The sequence below is a fragment of the Labrus mixtus genome, chromosome 5, assembly GCF_963584025.1.
Source record: "Labrus mixtus chromosome 5, fLabMix1.1, whole genome shotgun sequence".
Lineage (NCBI taxonomy): Eukaryota > Metazoa > Chordata > Actinopteri > Labriformes > Labridae > Labrus > Labrus mixtus.
In genome coordinates, this window is record NC_083616.1 from 21,785,469 (window position 1) to 21,813,203 (window position 27,735).

General features: G+C 41.5%; 1 protein-coding gene across 2 annotated transcripts in view; it reads left to right on the forward strand.

Moving 5' to 3' along the window:
• Positions 1-15,359, forward strand: part of LOC132974467 (ADP-ribosylation factor-like protein 15) — a 99,147-nt gene extending 83,788 nt beyond the window's left edge. For both annotated transcript variants that reach the window (XM_061038543.1, XM_061038542.1), the window contains exon 5: positions 13,928-15,359. In XM_061038543.1, the coding sequence (XP_060894526.1) occupies positions 13,928-14,080 (153 nt within the window). In that variant the 3' untranslated portion in view covers positions 14,081-15,359. The remainder of the gene's footprint in view (positions 1-13,927) is intronic.
• Positions 15,360-27,735: the final 12,376 nt, after the last annotated feature.

The following is a 27,735-nucleotide window of genomic DNA, read 5'->3' on the forward strand; positions in this document are numbered from 1 at the left end:
CTAACTTGTCAAGATCACCCTTACAATACTTTGCACTTGCGTCATTACTGAGTGGAACTGTTTTGTTATTGCCAGCTCATTTAGAATAATCAGCAAGAGAAAAATCATTCACATAAGAGAAAGTTATATTTCACTTGGCTTTTAGAAGTCTTTTTTTTTCTGATAATTTCTCTATATTTGACCTTTAATTTTGTCTTTGAAATCAGTTATTCAACGAGGAAGATTGTCTGAGAGAACAAGAAGATTTTTATTATGACTTTTATTTGATGAGGTGATCTCATTAAGTTCACAATTGACTGAGTATTGAGACAATATATCAGCAGAGGAAATACAGTAAGATAAAATGAACAAAACATATCCAGTCACGCTCAGATATATAAAATGATACGATATAAAAACTGCAGCAGAAAAAACATCTCCAAACGCTTTAACAATAACTGCCAACTCAAAAAAAACTTTCAGAAAAATATTAGTTCATGGGATTATGTCTTAATCATTTTCTAATATTTAGTCATGTCCAGTTAACATTTGCAGAAGATGGCACAGGTGCTACTAAGTAGAATTATAAACCGAATGACACAGTGTGAACAATGAGAACATCCCAATCTCGTAAAGGCTAATATACTGTATGTCAGTCTCTCGCAGAAATTGTTGTTTTCACACAACTCTGACAGCTGCCCATGAAGTGACGCCAACGAGGCTTTGAGAAAGAAAAGTGCTAATAATGTGATGAGTGAGGGGTGCGACAGTCTGTGATTTAATGTAAGATATTTGTTGATTGTCTTTATGAACAAGAGTCACGATGCATCCTGCTGGGTGTGTTCTGTCCTCCCTGTCTTTTTTTTATTTTTATTCTCTCTCGTTTTTTTATGAAAGCCGATGCTCACGACAATAGTGATGCTATGCCTAACACTACACACAGCATGTCACTGATGCGTTGGCTTGCCCTTTGTTTTTCCACATACCTCATCAGCGGAATAAGCTCCGGTCAGTGCTTAATCATCATAAGGGCAGACTGTGAGCTCTAACCTCTCTAAGTCTGTCCATCTAGATTTAATCATCACAAGTAAGCATTGACACCCACCAGACAATCCGTAACAGTTTTTTCTGCAGCCCTGTCAAACTATTGAGCAGATGTCAGTATCCGTCAGTGGTTTGCTTTTTGCTTTTAGAGAGTTAAGTAAGGTTGCAAAAGTAGAAGTGTGCCAATACAATCTTTCTGCTCTCTGCAGAATAATAATTAAGAAGACTTCCAAAAGGGCTCATTGCCAGTCTTGTTAAGATGAGATCATTGTGCAGTGTCAAATATTTTTTATCAGCTAGAGAGCTAAAGATTGCGACTAATGAAAACGGCAAATTAAGTGCAGTCAGCATTTCAAAGTGACATTTCAAATTCTGCTCGTTTCCCATTAAATCCTTTCTGGAGGATGCCAAATGATGAAGAATGGACTCTAAACTTTAGAAGTCCAGCTGCTGTATAAATATTTCTGGTGCAGATTTTTAGACACAGCATCAGCAGAGAAAATACTTTGATAAATTTGTCATTTTTTAGGGAATATTGTGTGAGATAAATTGAATACATCAGATGTTTGTTCGTTTTAATGTAACTCTGAATGGCTACATTGTTAAACACCTATTGTATAATGACAGTGTAACTAAAATGTCTCTGCAGTCAGTTATCAGATTGTCTCCCAGTGTATGCTGAGTGAGCAGATGAGGCTGACGGAGGTAGTGAGGGGAAGGACAGAGGATGAACAGCAGGACAGCAGACAGGCAAAGAGGGAGGGGGGGGGGGGGGGTCAGGTGGCGTGACTCTTTACTCTGCAGCTCACTGACCTTGACCATGGAGCCACAGTCAGCGACTCCGATACCTCTCTCCAAAAGCGTCTCTCACTCTCTCTCTCTCTGTGCCTAGATGTCTGTTTCTGTCCCTCACTCACTCTCTCGTTTCTCTCCACCTCTCTTTCCCTTTTTTTTTTCCTCTCCTCTCCGCTCTCATTCTCTCTCTGCTTGCTCGTGAACCCAGCCCAGTCAAAATGCACCACCACCTCTTTGCTGCAGCTCTCCCCCTCTTACCTCACGTCTGCTCTTTTTCCAGACAAGCGGGTTTAAAAAGTCAACTGCGTATTGAGCCGTCTAGACTGAAGCCGGTCAGCAACCAACCCTCCCCACCCCTCACTCCCCTTCCCCAGCCCCTGACTTGTGAGTCGCTGGCTACAGTGGAAAAACGGATGACGAGCGGGCGACCTTGCTCAGCCCTGTGCCTCATTTGTTACCAAGTGTAGAGTGAATCTATAGACAGATTATATAAACGTATTGATCACAGAGTAATGAAAGCTAAACTTGGTATGGTAGCAATTGTGCAAGTTCATTTCTGTTTGCTGTGAACTCCTCTTCTAAATTCAATAAGCGATTTTCAGCATCTGAGTGTATAATGTATGACAGCATCCTACTGTTTACATACAACCAGAATACATCAGTACTGTGCCTTTTTTCTTTACAAGGTGTTAGCTTTTTAAATGAGGGCACACGCTCCAATGTGACAGTGAAAGAGTGCCCTTCCCACTCTGCTGCCTGTTACTCTTTTGATGTTCGCTTTTATGAGTAATTTTTAACTTCCTGTCTGGGACGCCAGTAGCAACTAACTGATTTTCTTATCGCATGCTTGCTATAATTATGGACCTTGTTATGTGACTGTGCACAAACAAACCATTTTGTTGGTAAATCTACACCCCGAATCAGCTGGCAGAAATGTGAAATATACAGCTTTCATGTGATTTTGAGCACAGTGTCTTAGTGTAAAGTAGTAACAATACTGATTAAAAAAAAAAACACTCGTATGTAATTTCTAGACTGTTCATTGTGAGGATGAAACTCTTCATCTATAACATATTAAAAGTAGGGTTGTATCTCAGATATATTTCCAAACAAGTTACACTACCTGCAAAATATGCAGCGTTGTTCCCACATTTGGTTTGTGTTCTCTCCTCTCAGTTGATGAGGTGTACTGTATGGGGCCCTGAAGTGTGACATTCCATGTAAAGTAGCGCATGATAGTTCTTTAAGAGGTGTCTCTGCTAGCCGGTGGCTCTGCCATGTGCAGTGAGATGATTCTTAACGTCACTGGTAAGGCAAAGCTCTGACGGCAAAATGTTCTATCAGAACATTAAACTGTTCCAATTAAGCTGTCAGCCTTTAAATCTTGTGTTACCATCTTGTATCGCTCTCAATTTTGTCATTTAATCACTTAGTGTAACTTAATACAGAGATGTTTGAAAGCTGCTTCTGTCTGTCAGGTTTTTTGTTTCTTCATAATTTCTACAACCTCAAGGTAGTGCAAGTGATGCCATGGGTATCAGCAGCATTTCTTGCCGATGTGAAGTTAACAATACAGTGATTGTTTAAGCTTGCATGATGAGTTGGTTTGATGAAACTCTGAGAAACACTTTCTATTTCTTAACAGGCATGTCTCCCTCAGTGATGAGTGACAAGTGAAAGACTTTTTTACATTTCACGTGTGGAACAAAGCAACTGTCTTTTGTGTGGTCATCGTATCTGTTTACATTTTGTGGAAGAAATTAAGTAGCGGGAAGGTTTTCTATTGTATTCATAGTGAGCATAAAGTGTTATCAACTGTCCCCAATTATCACATTAGAAAACCGGAAAGAGTCACAGGACGGGGCAACACATTTGGCAGAGAAACACGGTTATATTTCTATGCAAACTTACAAGGTGGTCTCATGTCAGACTTCATTACTAAAGAGAGTTGCACAGATGTTTTTGCTTGTTAATATATTTAACTGTTTCCTAAATGGTGACCCTCTTTCAGGAGTACTGTAGCATACATTTCCCTGGCACCTATCACCCTCTGCATGCATGTGTAATGTATGAGTGATTTCACATACAAGGACTGCAGACCCTCAATGTCAGGAGAGATCTTACAGTCACCTACCCAGTGCTTCATTCATCCCACCTTGGGAGGCGATGGCTGGGAAAGCACTGAAGCAGCACATATTGATTACCCTCTAGAGAATGTGTGCTAGACCCTCACAGCACAATATGTGAAGCTACTTAGAAACTCTGCATTTCTTTGATGGTTTATCTCTCTTACATCTTTGTATATCCAGCACTCCCGCCCACCATCATCTCCGCTTTCTTTCCATTTCCCACCCATACAGCCTTTCTCATCCTGTCATTCCTGGGCTGGTGGTCTGTCCCTTTGGGAGGTTAAGGGGCACCGTGGGTGAGAGGGCAGTCGGCAGGTTGTGCGGGCACTGTGCTCGCCTTTTCCCACAGACCACGTCAAATGCTGCTGAACCCTGACCCCATTGGGTCCTCACTCTCAAAATCAGTTTGGAACGCAATTCAGCCAGCCAGACCCTATTCAGGACTGGGCCTTCCATTGGAGGAGAAAAGATCCCCCCTCCCCTAATAGTGGGCTTGGGGGGGGCCTTTGTTTTCTGGTCAAGCGGGGTCGGACGACCGGCCGCCACTAGCCAGGACAGACTTCCGAAAAGCCTATTCAGCATGTGATTTGACCCCCAGGTTCCATTGCTGACTCACAGGGATCAAACGCTGGGAATCTCTGGGGGTTCTCCTCCATGAAGTTTTTCATCCATTGAAATTAACCCTTTTGACAAAACTCAAGATGACTAACGCTTTTTCTTTAGTTTCCTTGATGGCATAACAATGTTTTACTAATGTGGGACTCCTGAAAATGTTTTCTTCAGGCTCTACATAGTAGCCAGGGAAAATTTATTTTTCAGGCTCCTTTGTTCACATTTCTGAAATACCTTATTGTTACTTAGTTTATGCACATTTAACTGAAAAAAAGAAGCAGCACATGGGACAGCTTTCCTGCTCAACTGTGGTATGAAAATATTTGTCAATGCTGAAGCTGGGGCTGCATTAGCTTGGGCTGGATTCACAGCATTGACTGTTTACTCCTAATATCGTGGTAGCATGGTAGTGATTAAAACCAGTCAGATGCAGTTCTGTGTAATAGTGCATAAAATAAACATATCCCAACATTAGAAACAGACTTGAAACTGTTGGAAAAGTTCCATTGAACATGTGACTTAGTTTCACTTTACTCTTTTTTTATTGTGTGTCTATTTAGTTTTTCTGATTTGGCTTTTTCTACAATCTGTTGCCATCTACTGTACAGAACCATTGAATCATTTACAAAACACAGTTTAAAGATGTGGTCATGACTACAGACAGAAAAATCTAAGAAAAACCAGGAACCTCAAATTTCAAATATGGCCCTGTGGCATATGAGTGTTTGTGAATGTGTGAGAGGGATAATGTGTGTGGGTGTGTGTGCAGACTCCAACTTTGATTGCAATGCTGTGTGCTAAAGCAGAGGCCTGCTGCAGCTTTGAGGCTGGTCAACTGTCAAGACGGGAGCGTGAAAGGGGGGCCCCAGAGTGAAAGGGTTAGAGGGTCCCAATACGGGGTTCCTGGAGGAGGAGGGGTGGCTTGTAACGGACCTCCTGGGCTTTGAGGGCCCTCTGTGTGGGCTGCTACAGCAAGGCGGCTCTTTTCTCAAGAAGCTCAGAGAGTGGGAGGGCGAGCTTGAGGGAAGGTGCTGGCGCATTGGCCCCTGCAGCAGGGAGCATGGGCAGGACGCCAGCTCACCCGTTCAAGTCCCACAGACCAGATGTTCCTTGTCAAGGAGCTCTTGGCCTTTAATAAATTGAGTTACTGTAAATCTGTAATAAAGCCAGACAAACATGGGCACCCCCGCTCCCCCTCTACACACACAGCCCAGATATTTTGCCCTCACAGACTTTTCTTAGTGTCCTGCAGGTCAACCCCTGGTGAAGAGGCCATGTTCCAGCTACTGAACCTGCCAGTTACTTCCCAGTTTTCACAAGAGGGCGGATGTTTTCCTTCCCATTTGCTTCAAGCTCGCACTCTTACTACAGAAAATGTTATTTATGCTTCTTGACTGTAACATGACCAGGTCTTTGACCTGTTGTCCTTGATCTCTTTCAAGGACCCGTAGAGAAATGCCTCTTGTTATGATGTAACAGAAACTCAGGGCGTATAGGTTTATAAACCTGTGTCAGCCATGTTTTCTTGTTTGATGTGCCCAATTCTGCATGATCAGTTACTTGACTGTCCCTAGATGTTTTGATAGCTGATTCTGTCCCCAGAAGTGGTAGCAATCTGGGTTAAATCTTTATCATCACAGAGATAAGAATATGAAAACAATATATTAAAATAAAATTATTTAATCATTATATGATTGGGTAAATTGAGTAGATAGAAACTATCAAGTTATTGCTCAGTCTTAATCCTTGTTGTTTGACTGTGTTCTTTAAACGCACATTGCATCTGTTGTTGCTACCACCAGACTTTAGCCATGGGTCATTTACCCAGGTAACAGCAGCCAGTGTTTCTGGACGTAATCTGATCTGCTGCAAGAAAAATAAGAATAAATGCCTCTGTGCTACTGCAAGGGCTGGGAAGAATGTTCCCTTTGCAGTCTTGCTTAGATTTACAGCACCTCTGAGGACGGCTCTGATCTGGCAGTGGTCAGTTGGCTTTGAAGAGAAGTACGCAGCGACTGAATCACTTTGAACCTGCACTGAGCTGAGCCTGAGGGAGACCCATGGTCCCACCTGAGTGGAACAGGACAGTAAATCTAAAGGCAGCTCAGTTTTTGCTCTGTGACATAAGAACTAAAGTCTTAATTTGTTGCCTGTTGAAAACTCTGGTCCAACAGTTCTACAACTATGGCCTGGTTCCAGGGTGGGCTTACCACTTTTTCTAGCTGGCTGGGCCTGGATCGTTTTTACAGCAAAAGAAGGATAAAACTCAAGTCCATGCATTTCATGGTTTTAACCAGCTCACCCTTCTGATGCTTGTACTTTGTTAATGGTTATTGTATTCCATGTATATATATATTTCTGTTGACATAGGTCCTTTGTTTATTACCAAGCCCTGTGCTCTACCACCTTCTAGCCGTCCCAACTAAATGCAAAAGAGGCTGTAAACACCTTAATTCATGTTATCCAGACACAGTTGGTAGTGTCATGTGCCTCACCTACAGTTAAGACTTTCACTTAACAGGTGATTAGGTCATTATCTACCTTTGGTTGGGCTCGGGGACAGTAATCCCTTCAGATGGCAAACTGTGGCTCCATTGCCCAAGGTGTTACTGCCTGGCTTAAATAGGCTTTAGGTTTTACTCACAGGCCAGTAGGCTCTTTCTTTTGACACCTCCCACAATTGCAATGTTTGTTTTTTTCAAAGGCTTCCCAAGTGTTTCACTCCTGGCGAACCCCAGGCTTTCTCTTGTCTTAAAGGCTCTTTAGGTGAGCCGGAAAAGCAAACAAAGATGTATCTATTATATGGTAAATAGATCTCCCATTACCCTCTTATATCAATGCGGCTGCCAGTGTGGGCCATGTTCCAAGTGACTGATATTTTCACAGGGGCCAACATGTCAAGAAATGGTATAATTGATTGTCTTGGATATTTGAGTATGCCACTTTCCCCGGTTCAGATCCCCTCTAATGCTTCCTTCTCCAGTTATACAGCTTGCCTGTGTGTTGAGGTTTTGACACATGACGGTAAAGTAGATAGACAGGGTAATGGTACAAAACAGGACAAGGGCATTGGAGGCCTTGAGTGGCTGACAGTTATTTTAAAGCCAATACTATATGAAACATTTGTTTATTGGATATGCTAAAATAAATGTAGTGCAAAGATTTGTATGCGGTCTTCTGCTGCCTGTCCCCTTGGTCATTTTATTCACACATGCTCGAACGAACCCTTTCTACGGATGTTATTTTTGTTGAAAGTGGATCCCAGTCAAAGTTTATCTAAATGAAAACCTCAAGGCTGATATCATTATTTCTTGACTGAGTTTATTGAGTAAAGCTATCCTTGCTCGACTGAGGGGTTTTGATAGTTGCCTCCAGGAAGCAGTTTTTAAAGAATTACTTATCTGTTTGAGAGAGTCTCATTATCAGCTTCCATTTAGATGTTGGCTTTTCTAAACATGGCTGAAGGCAAAGTCTTCACGGTTGGATGTTGCTTGTTCTTCCTTTTATGATCTTATTACTTAAACAGGAAGAGATAATTAGTATTATTTGATATTATTGAATTTAGTTGCAATATTTTTCTCAGACTTTTGGAACCTGAGGCAACGGCAAGAGCCAGACTAAACAAAAAAACTTGCCCTAGATTAGAAATTGAGAGCTGACAGCGCAGGTCATTTCACTTTCTTTTACGATACAGATCTTCTGTAGGAGCCTTTCCAAAAAAACGTGCATGTACCATCTGGCTTTGCTGTTAACTTCTACAAGAATGCTAGAACTGACTTTAGATTTACCAAATATGTGAACAAAGGCACAAGACCGTTGAACCACAGCAAGTTCCTACTATCAGATAATACTGAACAAGACTGAGGGTTCTGTGTTATCTTGGACTGCTGCCATTGCACCCTTGAGAAACGTACTTAACCTGAAGTAATCGGTGCAAACTGCCAAAATGACTATTAGAAACATACCAGGTACAGATTAAACATTGTGAACACTCCATTCAAAATGACTTCAATTTTGAAGTTGATAAATCACTGTTTCAAACATGACCAATGTGGGTCATATTCAGCTGCAGACTGGTGTTTGTCAGCTGCCTATATACTGTAAGTGTCTGTGACATTGTTCCAACAAAGGTACTTTTTTAAAGCATATGTTGCCATATATCGTCAGTTTCTCTTTACCATTAAAATCATTGTACTAATTGTCTTATCAATGTATGAACTGTTTAAAATAAGGCTTTGTGATCCTCAGCTCAGGTCCTTTTTTTTTTACTTTTTCATGATGACAATCGAAGGGTTAATATGAGAAGAGCATTTGAGAAGAATTAGACAAATAGTCTGAATGACATTGCTAAACTTTTTTGGGAAAAAACAATCTTTTTACATCATTCTTAATATTATTACTACACACAGACCCAAAATACACACATTCACACGCAAACAGGACCAATAGAAATACATTAGAAGAGAGGATTTTAAAGTGATGGTGATGTTACAAAAGCATCACTCCTGGTGGGTAGGGGCTCAGTGCCTTGCTCAAGGACATGTCTCAAGTGTCCAGGAGCTGAACTCTCCTGCTTCCCACTTCATTGGGTAATCTTTGCTGGACTGCACAGGCCACTGTCCAAGTCCCAGTCCAAGTCCATGCAGAATGATGTACTGCACACTACCAGCTGCTTTCTAGTTTGAACTCTCAATTTTATTTTTCAAATGAACGCCACTGCAGAACAGAGGACATAAACTTATGAAGGATATAAATTTGTCAGGGTCTTTTCTCACATATTGTCTCAGGAGCCAACATCATGCACCTCCATGACTGGACTTGGCTTCATTTTTCTCCTCTCTCACTCATCCAGCCAGCTAGTTTTTTTTTTGTTTTTTTTTGCCTCTGTCTGCCTCTGTGGTGTGTTTAGTTGGTCAGGAGGCCAGAGCAGGGCTCCGCAGACAGCTGCCAAAGCTCTTCTTATTCTACCAGGATATCCTTTTGATTTGACAAAATGCCAACAGTGACCATCAAATGTAGTAATCTGGCAGACAGGTCAGGGAGCAGCTGGGTGCACGTGCCAAACATGCCAGTCCACTTGTCTTAAGGAGCATGAAGTTGGCTTGCCAGGTTTGGGGCTTAAGCTTAGCTGACTAGCTGTGAAGCCTCTCCTTGCAGACACTGGGTCACACATTCTCAAACCTAACAGCCTATCATTAATGAAGCGACATTTCTTCAAGACCCATTTTTCCACTAAGTAACTGTTAAATTATCTCTTTTAATCAACCTGTAAAATGTAAACAAATATCGAAAAAAGTCTCGATCGCCAAGTTTATTTTGGTCTCTTTCCCACAAATAGTTTAAATACTGACTTCCATCAACAATTAAAGAAATGTAAATCCTTTATATACACTTTCCCACTCTGAACAGCTTGTCCATTAACTATAGATCAATCATTTCATGGACTGTACACTTGAACACTAATTTATTTTCTTCATCAGTCATTTTATCATCAGATCTTACTTCACCGTAAAATCCAACTTGTAAACCTTACTTAAAACCATGAACACCTATAAAACAAAGTAAACACAAGCATTTGAACTCAGTAACGTTACATACTGTAGATGTTGTTTGTTGACCTTACAAAACCTTTTTAGTGGTTAGTACTGAGATATGTATTGTTTATTTGATTTTTTAAATAATAAAGCATGACTGAATATGATTGTCCGGGCAATAATGTCTTAAATGATTCAATATAAAACCCAACCTATGCAAGGACTCAGTCATAGCATTTTTAAATCTGCTCAACTTGTCCAACTCAAAGTCACTTTATCTCTTGAGGCCTGTTTACAAAGAGTTCTGCTTTCCCCACAACATGACTGAGTTTTAGCCAGGGTTGGAAATTAGCACGCACCAAATGAGGATGCAATGTCAGGTGAATTTGCTCAACCTACTAGCCACAGTGGTGGGTAAATAAAAGTAACATAACAGAGTGATTTGTGACAGAAAACAATGTATATTTAATTCTGGGCCTCTGGTTGTTCGCTCTGACTTTATGAGCAGAGCCAGGCGGTCCTACATGCTCCCAGTGTCAGTGTTAACGTAAAATAGGCTATGAGCTAAATGGCTTGTTTTGGTGAAACCACCACTAATTGTTGCTCTGCTGAAGCTCAGTTAATATGATAATCAACACATTGTATCTCTGACAAGTTCTTTCTTCGCAATTAAAGTTCCCAAAGTGTGGGGTTTTCAGCAGTAGCCATTTAACACGACTAAAGACGTCTGAAATACAAACACAGGAGTTAACAAAACTTGAAACCACACATATTAGAAGCTACAACAAACTGAGTGCTGGACACGCAGTGACTTAAAAACATCTTTGTCTTGTCTCATGCTCAGACATAGACTAGTCTGAGTGCTGTACAGACTTGCCTGAGATGGGGTGTCACACTTGAACATGGGATCATGTGTGATCCCTAAATGAAACTCACTTTACTGCAGAAACATTTATGCTTGTGATGACTCTGCTCATGTACTTTTAGAGCAATGAATGAATTGTCTTGCCTCTGAGTCGAGGTTTAGTAACAGCTAATCAGTCGTTCAGGACATGCAATGCAATGGCGACTCCAACCAGCCTCAAAATTGTAAACAAAAATAACAAACTTTTTGTCTGGATATGAGCAAGACAAAAACCATTTCAGTATTTTCCTTAATAGTTAAAACAATTCTCATCATAAATATTCTATTATTTGGATACTTGAAGCCTTGATTGTAATATTATATGTTGGCTGGTAAAAAAAAAAAAACAGTGGCAGCTAGATTTTTAGATCCACAGCAACAGTGGCAGGTAGGCAAAAATGGTAATTTCCAACCCTTGTTCCAGCAGTGGGCACACACACACACACACACACACACACACACACACACTCACACACACACAGGTGATTATAGATTTTTTGACACCCTCATGTATGTATAAGCTGCTTTCTCCCATGCACCAGGCGAGGCCCGGGTGTGTATGACCTAGAAGAAGCTAGACTGGGTGACCCACTGGTCATCCTAGGAGCCATCTGGCAACCGACGCCTTGTGTGGCTTACCCGTCCCACTGCCTCACGCAATTCCTTAAGCAAGCATAAGTGTGCTTAGGAGGACTTAATCTCAGAGAAACTGTTTTGGGCCACACTGTCGACTGTCAGTGTGGATGCACCCGTCTGTTACAGTACTGCAGGTCATGGGGTTCCTTCGGTCATGTAACATGTTTTTGGCAGAGAACCCTGATCGTCAGTTGTTGTGTGAATAAAATCTATGCCGGGATGGGCCTTGTTGATGAAATGTGTCCCCTAAGAAGATGTTCATACCAACCAGGTATTAAATAAATGGAGGATTCTTCAGTATTTCATGATGCATAACTTTTAAGCTGTGTGGAAAACTTGACAAGTCATCTGGTATCAGGTGTGTAAGATCAGTTGCCTGATGTTACAAACCATTGTAGGCATTTGCCGCACTTTAAGATGCACCTGGTTCGTGTTCTGTTGGCACGAGGGCGAAGCAGGAGAAGTGACAGAAGCTTGAGCATGTCTGCACTTGCACAGAGGTCACTGCTGCCCTTTTGACTGTCTGCCAGTGCAGGGGCCAGAATCTTCCAGAAGAGGGCCTTGGCTACCGGCAGACAAGTGAGCCAGCCAGCCAGACAGGCAGCCAGCCGCAACGTCTGCAGTCTAGGTCTGGGGCTAGAGCCTGGACTAGGGCAGCTCGAGTTACCCAGACAGATTTGTTAACACTGTTTGGGTCCGCTCGGCTTTCTAGCCAGGCCTCTGAGCCAAACACGGCTGAGGTGACTTAATCTGTCATTAAACTCACATTACACCCGGACAGAGACTCGGCTCAGGGGCAGAGACAGCGCTTGCTCTCCCACTCACTGGCATGGCTGGCTGGATTTGAGCAGACACAAAGAATACCCCCACCTCCCTCCTCCCTCTTCTCCTCCTCCCCATCCTCTTCATGCCACACACCATGGCACAGCTAGACAGCTCTGCACGGTCTAGACAAAAGCAATTTCACTTGAAGTTGAAAAGTCATTTGACTGTGTGACGGACACCTGTACGGATTTGCTGATGTGCTTGAATGTATTTGTATTCTTGTATTGAATAAGAGCACTTTATTATACTGAGCTTATCTGCTGTGTTGATTATATAAAAGCTCTGTCATCGATGTTTGATTTGTATTAGCAGAAATATGTACAAATAATATCAGAACGCTTACACGAATGTAATGAAAGCCTTTTTTTCCAGTCCTTGTGATTAAAAGTCTTCAGCATTGGTACGTGTGCAGTTTGATGAAAGTCTCCTTTCCAGCCCAAGTCTTTGCATTAATATTTAGAGTAAAACAACATGACAATAATCAGGAACGAAATACTAATCATAATAACTTATTTTGGGATCAACAGTGAAGCTCTTTAAAACCAAACATAACTCCTATCTTTTGTATTGTTCTCAGACTTGGTCAGACAGGACACATTTGTCTCTGTGATTCCTCGCTGGCTTACAGACAAACAGGAGGATATGGCTGAACTTCATCCACATCGGGCAAACGGAATAGCTTCCATTACTCTTGGCTTAAAAATGTCAGAATCCCTAACAACCTGCAGTACCCTCAGTGGAGGTCTGAGACATTGTTTCCCTCTGCAGAGATTTGTTTTTACTTTACAGCTGGTTCTGGTTCTACCACCAACCTCAGCGCACCCCACTGAAAGCCGGCATATGAGCATTATAATCAACTGTTACAAAGAGCAGTGCCAAAGCAACAGGCCACATTCTTACAGAGACAAATTCAGTTTTATTTCACTAAGTCCATTTTATTTATCTGTTTATTCCTAAACTTTGGGAGCATACTGTTTCATGTTAGTGATTATATGAAGAAACCCCATCGAGCATGTAACTGTAGTAGGGTTAGAGAATAATACAGGGGGCTTCTGCTTTTGCTTTTGAATGTCTTGTGGCCTCTGAAAACAGAAATGCAACAGTAAACTCAGTGCTTATCTTACACTCCGGTCAAATTAAAATCTTTTCTGACTGTCAGGTCGAAAAAACACCCAAACGCTAAATGTGATCACGCTAAATATTATTCCAGCCAGCAACTTAATACACAAAGCAAAGTATTCTTCATTTTCTCACGTTTGCCGATATTTTAATTATTCAAACACCTGATGACGTTTGCCTGCTCGTTATCATCATGTTTTAGAGCCAGTGGTACGGCTGTTGAAATAAACATTTGTAAAATACTTCAACTCAAAAACATGCTCATTTGCTGGAATTAAAATATGTTTCCCATTTAAGTATGATTAAACAGGATTTAAAACCTGAGTGTTTTGTCTATATTTGTTCCGCAGATCAAGAAATACTTTGAGCTGGAGCCGCTGGCCAGAGGGAAGCGCTGGATCCTGGAGGGCAGCTCCACCGACAACATGGAGACGGTGAAGGAAATATTTGGTCAGTTCATTAGCCTATTGGAGGACAAAGACACAGAGCCTGCAAGGATATGATGCTAACGCTGCTAATGCTAAGAGACGTTAGCGGCTGACGACAAAGAAGAGCACCAGGCGCTGCTGTTGCACATGAACACACACATGCACAGACACACACATGTACACACAAGAATATAGAGCAGAAAGCTGGCCTCCTTTGAGAAGTGTATTGTATGTTAGCCACCTTTTACTGGGCTCTCTTTTTTTTTTTTTCAAATTGAGATTGTGCACAAGCAGTCAGCCACTACAGCCTGAGCGCGGAGAGCTGCCATTAAACACAACTGATGTAAAGCAGTTTATACAGGAAAATCACTGAACTCTGCCAGAAATGGAAATCTTGTTTACTACTGTCTGCGCCTTTGGGATTAAACCAGTGGCATGTGGGACATATGGCATTCCTTCAGTCATCATTGGACACTAACACACACATTCTCAGTCTTATACACACACACACACACACACACACACACATCAGTCACACACAGAGTGAGCCCAGGTTGTCTGTAGATATGTTTAACATCTCCAGTAATGACTTTACAGGATGTGTGGGTGGGCACTGTTGACGTTGTCACTGAGAAGAACTGTATGGTCGTCTGTGTGCTTCTCCTTTTGACCCGGTAACAACGAATGTTGTTGTGTGATTGGAGTGCATAGTCCAATGCCTTGTCTTATGTACGGTAGTTACATATCTAATCTGAATAGTGTAGTCTGAGTATCTCATGGAGTATTATGTACATGCTAACAATATATTGCAGTGTACCCTCCTGTGCAGCCATACACAAGCACTAGTAATCATGTGACTGAGTGCTATACTGAGAAGTGAAGTGGGCACAAGAATGCTTTTATAAATGTGCAACTTAGGGTATATTTTATAGCTCTGTATGTTAACCACGTAGAGCTATGTACAGTGCATTCAGATTTCTATGTCATAACACACTTATGAATTGTTTGAAATCAAAGACCAGGAGGAAAAGAAAAAAATGCAATGATTGCCCAGGCTCCATGCAGCCTCAAGATAGAAAAATGTGATGAAGTAAGTTTTCTGTATGTAAAGCAAATGTCTTGTTTGTTTTCATTTTCACATTTTTTTATTGTTTTCTTTTTTCCTTTTGAAACTCACATAATCCGTCTCTGCCCGGGGAGCAGCTCCTGTCTCCCATCAGGGTGGAATACAAACTCTATCAATCAGTCGCAGCAACAGCTGCATCTGACAAGTCCCTGTCCGACACCCTAATGCCTTCCAACTGTCTGTGAAGACCCCTCCCTGTCTGCTGTTTATCGTGGACCCCCGCCCCACCTCATCCCAACGCACTATGCTCCTCCACTGCAGTTCCGCTCCCCGTCCCCATTACCACTCTGTGGGGTTTTCATCCCACATGTCATCTTTCTGCCCTCGTGTGGACTAGCACCTTTAAAATGAGTCGTATTGATCGTGCCACAGGTTTCCCCAAGATGTGCTTCACTAATGAATAATGATCACACCGCCTCCCTGTGTTTTTATTTTTAAAGATTTTTTTTTTTTTTTGGGGAGGGGGGCATTTTTATGCCTTTAATTTTTTTAGAGATAGGACAGTGGAAAGAGTCAGAAACCGGGGATAGAGAGTGGGGAACGACATGCAGGAAAGGTGCCACAGGTTGGATTCGAACCCGGACCTCCCACTCTTGAGGACGTGAGCCTCCGACATGGGGCGCGCACACTACCTGCTAGGCTACCGGCGCCCCATTATGTTCAGTGTTTTGTCAGGTTTTTAATCACATTTTGTCCTTGACTGAGATCTGCCAGCTAGCTTTTAGACTCTGGAGGGATCTGTGCCCCATTCAGTCACCTGAATGCAAAACAAATCTGTGGACGAGGGATTATACAAATGTTGGACTTGGCATTTCATCTGCTCACACATTCACTGCTGTCTGTTTTTTTTTAGTTTTTGTTGATTTTGTATCGTTATTTGTTTTGTTTTTTTCCAATCAAGCTTTTTGTCTATTATGGCAATTAAAGTTTTAAAAAATGTCAATATGGCCTCTGTTGTTATTTACATTTTGATAGATTTTTTTAGTTTGATATTTCACATATCTAAGAGTCACACTCAATCCAGTCTCAGAATCTTTTATGTGTAACCTTGTGATACCAACAACAACATATATTTATAGGTATGATGACTTTGTTTTTGTTTTTTATACTTCAACATTCCAGCAATCTATGTAAGCATGAAACGGACGATGAGTTGAACAATATACAGTTCTGATTTGTATTCAAGTTGACCTGTGGAGACACGAGAGGATGGTCATGAAATCCCAGATGAGGCATTGAAGGTTGTCTCATAATTTATGATTTTTCAAAGAAACCCTAGAGGTCAAAGTGTAGCAGCTGAAGAAAGTTTTGAGTGGAAAGTCAAGCAAGTGAGACAAGAGTTCCTGATAAATACACTCTACTCTGTGCTACCTCTGCCTCCCCCTTTCTTCTCCTTTTGCCCTTCTTCCATCTCTTTCAAATTAACCGTGTGGCTTTAATACAATGTGTGTCATGCAGGTTGCCTTGGCGACTCTTTGATCCTGTTTTCCAGTCTCTGCCTCTGGGGCAGACGTGCTTCTCTTCAGTCTGCTGCACACCAGCTCTGGAAGCTGTTGCAGCCCTGAGACAAACCACGGGCTGCTGAGCTCGCCTCGCTTCCCCCTTTTCTTTCTGTCGTTCTCACTTTCTCTCTGATTTTGCCCTCTCTCTATCTCTCTCACCTTATTCACTCATTTCTCAGGTTCTCTTCTTCTCTGCATCCCTTTCTTTACCTCACTATCTCTCGGTCCCTCTCTCTGCTTCCCTTTGGTCAGGCCGAGGCAGCCTTCCCTCAGCTTGGGCGTCCAGGATTCCACGGGGAAGGGAAGAGGCCAGGACCTCAGTGAGCAGCCCTCCTGGATGAAAAAGAGAGACAGGGGACCCCCCTCTCCCTCCCTCTCTATCTCTTACAATAATCCTCACGCTCTCTCTCTCTCTTTGTCTTTGTATAGTTGATTCTACTTCCCTTAAAAGATGCAGCCTTTCTCTTGTCCCACACAAGCCTTTACCTGCTCTACCTGTTTAATTGCTGCTGTCTGGCTGTGTGTTTCTCTATTTATTTTTGTCTGTCCTCCTTGTCAGCAGACCCTCAATGTGGCTTCCAGATAAGAAGCTTCAGAGCAGTTTTGTTATTGATGTGCTAATCGGTCTGTGTTCACGGTCATATTACCAAGCAACAATAACGGATGTGATGTTTACTGTGATGGATACAGTTTCTCTAGAAACTTTCAGGTCCCTGCATGTTGATTTCTATAGTTCACTAATCTGAATGGTAATAAATTGCCTGGAAGGGGGGGAACATCAAACTATCTATTGCAGGCTTCATTTCTGGCTGTAAATAAAGCAAAGGTGTGAAAGAATGAAGCTCGTTGAATGCCAGAGCGTTTCTTTTTAAGGCTGACTAAGCTTGACACAAAAAAGAACTTTCATATGTATTCTTCAGAGTTCACACCTGGCAACCACAGACCATGTGCAAACGGGAAGCCTCCAGCATCATTTGTAAATCTTTTGTACTTTTGCTTTTCTGACATAGAAAGAGCGCTGCATGCACGTCATCGCTTGTTCTCTTTGAACAACTTAGTTACAGTATGTACAGTTCATATGCGTTACAGTGAACACAGGAAAGGTGTGGATTTGATTGAAATACTGGCTGCGTATATTCAAACACTGAAGGACTGTAAATCAGCACTCGTAATTTTACTGCTGAGGGAGCAGACCGGCCATGGCATGAATGAAAACCATGTGGGATTTTCAAAAATATTATCTTCAAACATTTGACCTTTTTCAGCACAACCTCAGCGTGACTCCTTCAAGCGTAAAGTAGAAGCTGCCAGAGCGTGTTGTCCCTGCTCTTCTCGTTTGGGAGTTAAGCAGTGTGTATTTTCTTCTTATGATCATCAACCTTGGTGCAGAGAAGAGAAAGAGAAATACAGTACTCTGTGTGACGGATTCCAAAAATCTAGAGATATAACAAAAAAAAGTAAATGATCAATCAAATACTGAAAAATATGATGTCATAAGGTCCTATTAAAAGGCATTAGAGATTATGACATCAGGCCTTTAAGTCGTATTTAGACTGTTATGTGTTAATAAAACTACAAGTTTGTTGTACAAAATAAAATACACTATTAGATTATTATTATTATGAGAAACGATGAAAATGTAAAGACGATCACAAGAAAAGCTTGAATAGCATTACGAGCACATTTATTGAGTTTCATTGTTTTGTATTAATTTGAATTATAGCATTTTATTTATCCTACATGTCATTTAGCTGACGCTTTAGTCAAAAGTGACTGAGATCATTAACAACACAAGCAAGGATCTAGAGACCGTTTTAAAATGTGTGTTAAAGCTTCAATTATAAAGAATATAGTGAACGTTTGTGGAATTTAAATGAAAATTTAGAAAAAACTGAATTGTGATGGCCCTTTGAGTTTGACTGCATTGATGTGAAATCGTGCAGTTTATTTGCACTGGTAGGACAGTGTGCCTCACGCAGTATAAAGACCCACCAGAGGTAAAAACAAATAGAGTCTCTCACACACAACAAAATAAAGCCTGTGAGCTTTGTGAAATGCAAATGCGCGACCCGACGGGGAACCTAACTTTTGTTTACAAGACAAACGAAAGCCGGCATGTTTTCTTAAACTCTGCAAAGAATTCCCTTTTTCTCTCCATCTTCTGCTGTCCAGTGTGTGTGGCAGCTTTTCTGCTGATAAGACCCAGCCGAGAGGCGGAACAGATGTTGCCCCGACATCCATCTGGGCCTCGTACCCCTGCTCTGACTCCCACAGCCGACACTCCACGCAGGACACCCCACGTTTCCTCACAGCCAGGGGCCGCTCCCCTCGTCAGGATCCTCAAGCAGTGACACAGCACAGAGACCAGCCAGGGTGCTGCTTTCATTCATGTTACATGTGTGTGTGTGTGTGTGTGACCTCTGGGTTCATCTGAGGTGTTTCCTCTTTGTTTCAACACTCTGCTCTTCCATGACTCACACACACACGCTCACACACACACACCCTTTGAACAACAAACACAAATGACGGAAATGCATTGACATGATGTAAGCTAGTGAGGAAATGTTCCCTGGACAAAATAATAATTTCCAGACGTGTGAAGTAATGAGACACACAACGTTGAGCCCTCTGACATTCTGAGTGTCACTCAACCAAATTTTGATTTGATGTTCTACAAACTTATTTTGATTGTTATAAGATTGTAGTCGTCCAGGAAATGTCGTTTGAATTTGATAGATTAATATTCAGGATAAATCAGAAATAGATTCAAAGGTAAAAAAACAAAGGCATGTAAATTGGTCTGCACTCTACGGGGCAGTAAATGACTGACTGCTGAAGCAAAGACGACCAGTTTGGATTATTTAAAATTTAAACCATTTTAATTGTAGGAACTCTGAATGTTAACACACTCAAAGTTCATTACACATTTTATACACAATGTAACAAAGATAATCATCCAGTCATATAATAGTGACAAATATAAGTATTTTCTATTATGTACACACCTTTTCATATTCTACAACTACAAGCCCATAAATAAGAGAGTTCCTCTTATTACTGCTTAGTCCTGGTAGAGATCTTAATTCAGGTTCATGTACTACACCTACTAGTTTTTTTCCTTACTATTAAAAAGCAATAATAGGGCAGTATCAAAGGAACCCTGATAAAGGCCTTTACATTGAAGAGTAAAATCATGCTCACAACATTAGTGCATTGACTTATAAAGATTTAATATCCTGCCAATAAGAATTCCAAAAATATGTTTAATAATGAATGTTTAAGTCATAAACTTGTAACCTGACTTTTTCTTCCCACCAATCATCTTTCACTTTGTGTTTTAATTATGTAAATTAAAAAAACATGTATTCCTTGTATGTTTGTTTGCTAACCGTGTGATTGTAGATGTGCTGCAGGAGATTCCTCTGATGCTGAATGGAAAGAAGATTACTCCCGTGTCATGCATGTGATGCAGCAGGTTTGTGTTCAATATGAAAAACAAATGAGCTGATCAATCCTGACAGAATCTTGTTGGGGTACATCCCCGACATGCAGAGTGCACTTTGCAGCAACATGATAACTCATTTATTTTTAACTTGATCCGCTTTTTTTTCCCCTTAATAGTCCTTTATAGTTTTTCCTGGAGTTTAAGACTTAATTCAACTTAACTTCAGGTATTCCAGTTGATGTCTACTTGACCCTGCATCTCTTCCAGTTCATTACATCTGATATAATGATCATGAAACACAAGCAAATCTCAGTCTATTGAATTAGTCTGTTTATACCGCAGTAATTTCATCAGACGTGGACATTGAGCATATTGTGCAGTGAACCAGACAGCTGTTAGAGTCATTTCTTTCCAATCAGTCCTGTTAGTCTGGGACGAACGGAAGCTCTGACTTTCTCACCCAGTCTTTTCATTGTCCCTTCTACAAATGTTTTTCTAATGTTAAAATACATAAACGCTCACAAGTCTCTGTTTTTGGAACAGATTTGGGATGCGGAAAATTGCCTTCCCGACATTTCATACACTGCCTCAGATTTATGAACCAGGATCTTCATGGATTCAAGTCTGCAAAGCTCACACTGCAACGGACTGCACAGCAGGTAAAAGTGAGGGACGTTTCACTGATAACAGTTTTGTCTTTTTATGGCCTGTACGACTTCTGATCCTCTCTTTGTCCTACGATCGAGAAATGATCACAAAGGTGATATAGCAATACCTCAAAGTGAAATTTCTCCACTGGGAGTAAAATAAAAAAATATGGGCATCAAAATACTCTTACTGTGTAATAGAAATACTTATTGGACTGTTAGAATGACCCATGTAAGTATTGAAAACATTTTGGTGACTTTACTATGTATGCAGTATTTTATGTATAAATACATAAACAGGTTAATATATTGGTAAGTAGGTTAAAAAGATCCACTTCAAGCTCTCAAATAAATGTGCCTAACAGTTAAGTACTGTGTTTTTCTCTGAAGTATACTGGTTCAATCAGCATAAAGTGGAAAAAGTCTTTAACTGTCAAACATATCATTCTGCACGCCCCAAATCAGGGTTTACTCCAGTAGGCATTCAAAAGAACTCTAAAGACATAATCAGGCTTGTTGCTGATGGTCTGTGTTTATTTGTACTGCAGATGGAAGCGTCAGTATTAATTTCAGTCTTGTTCATATCCAACTCAAACTCCTCACGGGAGCTTTAATGACATCCACTTTTGTCCTGGATTAACTAAGGAGACCACGCTGTGCGATTCTCCTCCGGCCCTTTGTGGCGACCTAAACGCCTCTTGTTTTTCTTGCGTTTTTGAATGCCTCGTCTGTTGGGTGACTTCCGTGGGATTCCAGCAGGCTTGTCACTCACATTGTTTGTCCTGGGGACGAGATCTGTGTGAGTCCTGTTTCTCTTCCTCTCTCCATCAGCCCGAGTGCTGATGGAGACCCGCATCCCAGGTGGCCCACACATCAAAACAAGGGGGATCGCGGCTCTTGGTTTTCAGACAAACATCACTCACTTTCTTTGTTGTCTGAGGGACAGGGGGCATGGCAGTTTATCTCCAGAGGATCTCCCCCGCTATCCCCTTCCACTGGCCTACCGCCCCATCCCACAGGAGCTGCTAAAAGCAAATGTCAGTCATGAAGGAGGCGTTGCATTCCTTTAAGAGGTCAATTATTGGTGGCCACTGGAGGATGTGTTACAAGTATAAGATTTAAAAATACTTTTTTTTAAGTTACAGAATCATATATTTTTCTCTTCTTCTCTTGAAATGTTCCCTATATGATGACACCTCTGTCACGTTGCAGGCCATGTTTTGCTGATAACTGCCCCGCCTTCCCTACATACCTACCACACACAGCCCAGTTTAGTCTACAGAGTTATTTGAAGCTTGGTCCTGATTCACGATGTGCCGCATTATGAAACCTATTGCTCCGTCCGGCCGTGTGATGGGGGCCCAGTACAGCAGCTCTCAGCGGAGCGGCTCCTGACCCATCTGTGCAGGTGACTCCTGCTCCGGTCTTCCCCTGAAGGCCAATAAGGAGCACCGTGTCTATGGGAACTTTTATGAGCGTGACCTTAACATGCCCGTCTCGAGCGGTCTAGACTCAGTGCTGTGTTTACTAGAGTCCCCGTCCCACTGATGGCTATCAGACTTTTCCCTTTTTACTCGTTATTCTCTCTCTGTCATAACTCTTTGAAGACGAACAGACGTGACGCTTTGACCGTCCTTGTTTTGGACTTTGTAGAATTTACTGTCAGCGCCCAGAAAACAGGGGAAAAACAGAGGGGAGGGCTCTGTGCGTGCACCACCTCTCTCTGTAGGACAATCTATGAACATGTGCAGAGTGCAGCTGTGGTTTGGCTGCACTCAGAGGAGGTGCTGTGGCTTTATGAAGTGCAGGCTCCAGCTTTAAATTCATGTCAACTTGAGGTATGAGCATCAGGAAGGGAGGCTCTGGAGAAAAGTTAATAAAGAGGAAGCTTTTTATGAAACATGATGAAATTACATCAAATCTTTCCCCAAAGTGATGTTGCATCAACACTAAAATAACACAAGTGACAGTTACGTCACTGACTGTCTTAATCATAGTTTTTACAGGAGTTGGCCTCTGATAACGACTACGAGCCAACGCAGGGACTGTTTTGTAAGGAGCAACAGGTGATTAATCGTCCGCTAATCTGCAGTAAATATTTAATTGTTGCCTATAAATTTGCCCTTTTATACACCAGGGTCTGTTTGGTGTGCTGCGTGGCACTGAGCCAACCTCTGGAGGTGGATTAGCTCATTGAATCCAAACTGTTTACGGGGAAAGCAGCTCCAGTGACGACACTATGTGGGCAGCTTGCAGCTCTCCAAATACAAACGTTCTGTGTGAAAGCGAAAAAAAAAGGAGGAAAAGTGAGTCTTTCACAGGAACAATCTAGTAAACACGGCCTCTGCGCGGAGAGAGAACACCTGTGTTTTACCGAAGTTCTGGCACGCAGCAGTTTGATCACTGCAGGGGCCATATTTGGTCCAGTGCTAATTCAATGTTGCCCTTACAGGGATGACGAAACGCACCCTGAGTCAGGCAGGAAACTGCAAAGTCAGACACAAATAAGATGAGAGTGAACAACAGAGCGAGGAGAAGGTGAACAGCATGGTGCTGAGATGATTCAGCTCTGCTGCTCACTCAAACACGCCCGAGGTAGAGGGAATAAGCTTAGAGCTGAAGCCAGAAATAGTGTTTAAGGTGTTGGGGATTAGGGTTAAATGTCAGAAAGGTCAAGTCAAAGACCAGTTTATACTGGCTTACAGAGGTCAACTGGCACCTAGAGTTGAGAATTCTTATACTTTTACAGTAACAATATCGATTAAATTATGTTCACCCTCAATGAGCAGTATGTCAAAGTCTGGAGTGGATACAGAGCCAGTCATGAGTCTGAAACATCATGTATAAATGTAAAGAAACAGACAAATCTATAAAGTCCCACTCCACAGATTTACTAAACACATTCATTAAACATGCTGAAGAATTAAATTACACATTAAACCAGGACTGCTGAGCAGATATTGAGAACTGAACAGACTTCTTCAGTGTTTTTAAATCCTTCAGATGTATGAAATGTCTCGCCTGTCCACGTGGGCTGTTTTGGGATCACAAGGCAGTTCTGCCTCTCTGTTTACAGTCGTCCTCAGGATTAAGCCTAAACATCCTCTAATGGGATTAGCCAATAGGAGGAATCCAGCAGGAGGAAATATGTCTTACTGTGATCATAACAAGTTTAAAGTAAAGGCCCAACATTGAGGTTTTCTCATTTTCAATCTGTTATTTTCAATTCAAACATTTTTAAAAGTTTAAAGAGTTCTCAGAGTCTGTGCATTTAAAGGGTCATTCTGACCGTATTTAATCTTTAATTAAAATCATTTAGATTTCAATTGAATTCAAAGTAAAGTTTGAATGTTTGGAAACAGTTCTGCTCTGATAATGACAAACACCTCTCAGATGGTTTTCCACTGGTTCTAAAGAAGCGTACTACATAAAACAGGTTACACTTAATGAAGTGCTGAAATCAGAAGACATCTTTAGACTCCGCTGTTTGAGATTTCACAGTCAACACATGTAAGAGAAGATAAAATATTATTCATTGTAACATAAATGTGGAATTGTGTCAACTTCATATAAACCACCACAACATTCAAATGGGATATGATTAGAGATGGGGAAAAAATCATTCATCTAAAAATCGAGATTCTTATTTTCTGAGATTTTAAATCACACTTCATAACTTCCAAAAATCGTTTTTTTTTTTGTTTCTTTTTGGCTGATCAGTCATTCCCTGCTAAGTGCTAAGGCTAGCTCTTTAACTCAGTAGAACAGCAAGAAATTCAGCCAGTCTCTCAGATGACTGGAGTAGATTCTGAAGTATGTACTAATTCAAAAATCGACTTTGAATCATCAATCAAGAATTATTTTGAGTCAAAAATAGATTCTGAATCGAATCGTGACCCCAGGAATTGAAATTGAAATCAAATCAAATCAAATCAAATCAAATCGTGAGACACCCAAAGATTCCCAGCCCTATATATTATATTAACTCAAACATAATGAAAACATTACTTTATAAACACATAAACCTACATTATGAGGCCATGACGACACATTCACAGCACAAAGGACCCGGTTACAGGAGACGAGAACATTGGCCGTCTGTGGTTTGAAAAAGAAGCAGTTCACAGACAGGTCTGAGGATTATCCTGAACGTTTGTAGGAAAAAATATATTTGTTTTGAATTCTTAAAAGTTATTTGAATATGTGAACAAAACAAAACACCAAAAACAATTCTTTAACCTCGTCCTTGTTGTATTGACCAAAGAAATCCTGCAAAAAGGAATCCTGAAAAACAATCTGCGTGGGCGAGATACGAAAGAACATTTTGAGAAATTTGAATGAACAAACCTTTGAAACAGATGATAGGATGAGGCTGAAGATATTATCAACAAATCCAATGAAGAGACTTAAAGCAACAGTGTGTTTTTCTGTCTTCTAACGCTTTCACTATGCCTCAAGGCCAATGGGCACGGTTAACTTTTCTTTTCGAGACATCTTTTTAAACACAGGTAAAAAGTGCACGTGTTTGGGACTACTTTCAGCTGCGGATGAATACATATCCGCTCAGCTAATGAGTATCTCTGCAGCAGGATGGTGAAGAGGGATTGAATCAACATGAACTAAATTGAACATGTTTATCAAAATGAAGAAATCATCCAGTGAAGAATAGGTGGCACTGATGTGTTTTTTACTTTTATTCCCACAACAGAAGTCAATGGCAAAGATCAATCAGCCTTTGGGTACATAAATGATACCTGTTTGTCACATTCATTTTTTTGTTGTTCTTTTCAAGTCGATACAAAGAAAAGAAAAATACAACATGTCACTAGAATTTCCTTTAAAGGAAACATATTCTGATGGATTAGGTTCCCAGCCACGTGCAAAGAGTCGAACTGAAAACCAGGAGAAAGTATTTGAGGCATGCTGCTTGATTTCTGCGTCGCTCTCTTCAAAGGAGGACTGTTAGATGGCGCGACGTCCCCCTTTGCTTCTCAGGTCTCGGGCAGAAGAAAGGCCAGGGTTAGGAAGGCCCTCTCCTGGGACTGAAGGCATCCACAGCATAACACACTCATGTTCCGCTAGTTAGCAATTGCTGTATTCATCTTAGCTGTTTTCCCATTCACACCGCTATCAGGTTGGATGTGACCCCCCCCCCCCCCAGGAGGTCAGGATAACCCCCACCACACACACACACACACGCACGTACGCACAAACACACACAGGCACAGAGCATAGCGTTATCCTCCTGAAAGAGATCAAAGATGCTATTGGTCAGCAGAGAAGACAAAGGGGTTAGCTGAGGTGGTTGAAGTGGCTTAGTCAGCAAGCTGTTTCCTCGATGTCTATTTTAACAGCCCTCTGACATTTAAGACAAATTCACTGCTGAATTTTACCATCTTATTAATGGCATGAACAGACCATAGAAATGCCTGAGCGGACACGTTAAATGTAGTCCTCTCACACATCATTCACTTTTTTAAGTGTAGTTTCTGCCTCACATGTCAGCTGAAGCCATTTAGGATGATTACAAATTGGGCTAATGTCCAAGCTTATCTCCTTGTTGCTAAATTAAAGTTCGAGAAAGTCTGGAAAAGTCATTCATTGTGCCAGTGTTTGAAGTTGTCTGGCACATGGCGGGTGACGATAAATTGTCCCCCAAAGAGTTAATTGATGGAGAGGAGGAAACCTTGAGGGAGGGAAAAGTTCAGTCGTGTACCTCCCTGTCCCGTTTGAAGGAGATGTGAGTTGGCAGTGCAGGAGAGGCTTGAAGATTAATGTTGCAAAAGGGGGCTCTGACAGCCGCTCCGCTGGTTGCGGTTCTCTTGGGTGGCCCGATTGGTCTTGGATGTCACTTTTGCTACTTAATCTTGTGTATGTGAACCAGGCAGATTCTGAGGCGTTTGGGTGGGTGGGTGGGGGGTTGTTGGGGGGGTGGGGGGTGGGGGGGGGGTCCCCTATGCAGAAACAGCAGAGACAGACTGAGGAAAATGCAGGAATGTCACTCCTCAACTTTTAGCAGCTCATTTCTTCAGAATCAGCCCAGGTGAAATATAAATCCATTTCTTCTTTTTTCAAACCTTGCCGTCACAAATCTGACTGAATTTACAGGTGAAGTTTGGATCAAAGATGTTGTTCCACTTTGTTGCTCAAGAAATGGCCGAGAAGTTATTAATGACTTGGAAGTATGAATCAATTTAATGAGTCAAATATTTTACCTGTAAAAAATGAAACTAAAAAGCCAGGCCAATATATTTTACTAGTTTGTATGATATGTTTTACTCTTTTACTAGTCAGTGTGAACAACGTATTCAGATATGTATTATCAGCATTGTGAATGTCCTTCATTAAGATGTTAGTATTAGTTTACACCTGTTGTGTTGGATATTTTCAAGTCATAAGAAAGCCATGAATCAATTCAGCTTCACAAGTACCTCTGCTCACAATGACCCTGAACATCACACGATATTAAAAGGCAGGACCATGTGATAAAATCCCTGATGTAAAAAATTTTAATCTCACCGGGAAATTCATGATATTATTACAAATGTAAGGAGTCATTTTGTCAATCTGACTCGTCAAGAGAATCTCTAGTGTAGGCCCACTTTAGAAAGGCTTCAGTCGGTGAAAGTGTTGAAGAATTCAATCAAATATGTGTTTTTGTTGCCTCTCTGTAACGACGGGAACAAATGACGCCAGGATAATAAAAACAGTACACTTCAGGTAAACAGGTCCTCTTCAGTGCTGCCTGCTGTGAGCTTTTGTTTGGATAACCAGAAGTCATCATCAATCTGTGATCTGTGCCCTTCAAAAAAAGCTTTAGTCCACACAGTGAGCTGAAAACTCTCTCTCTCTCTCACACACACACACACACACACACACACGAGGACGCAGGCCTTTGGCTGCAGATGAGCGGGGCTTGCGTGCCTCATCGCCCGGGTTGAGGAGTTCACAGTAGTGAGCGGCAGCAGACAGCACTGATCGTTGGGTCATCGTGGGCCAGGGAGTGGTTT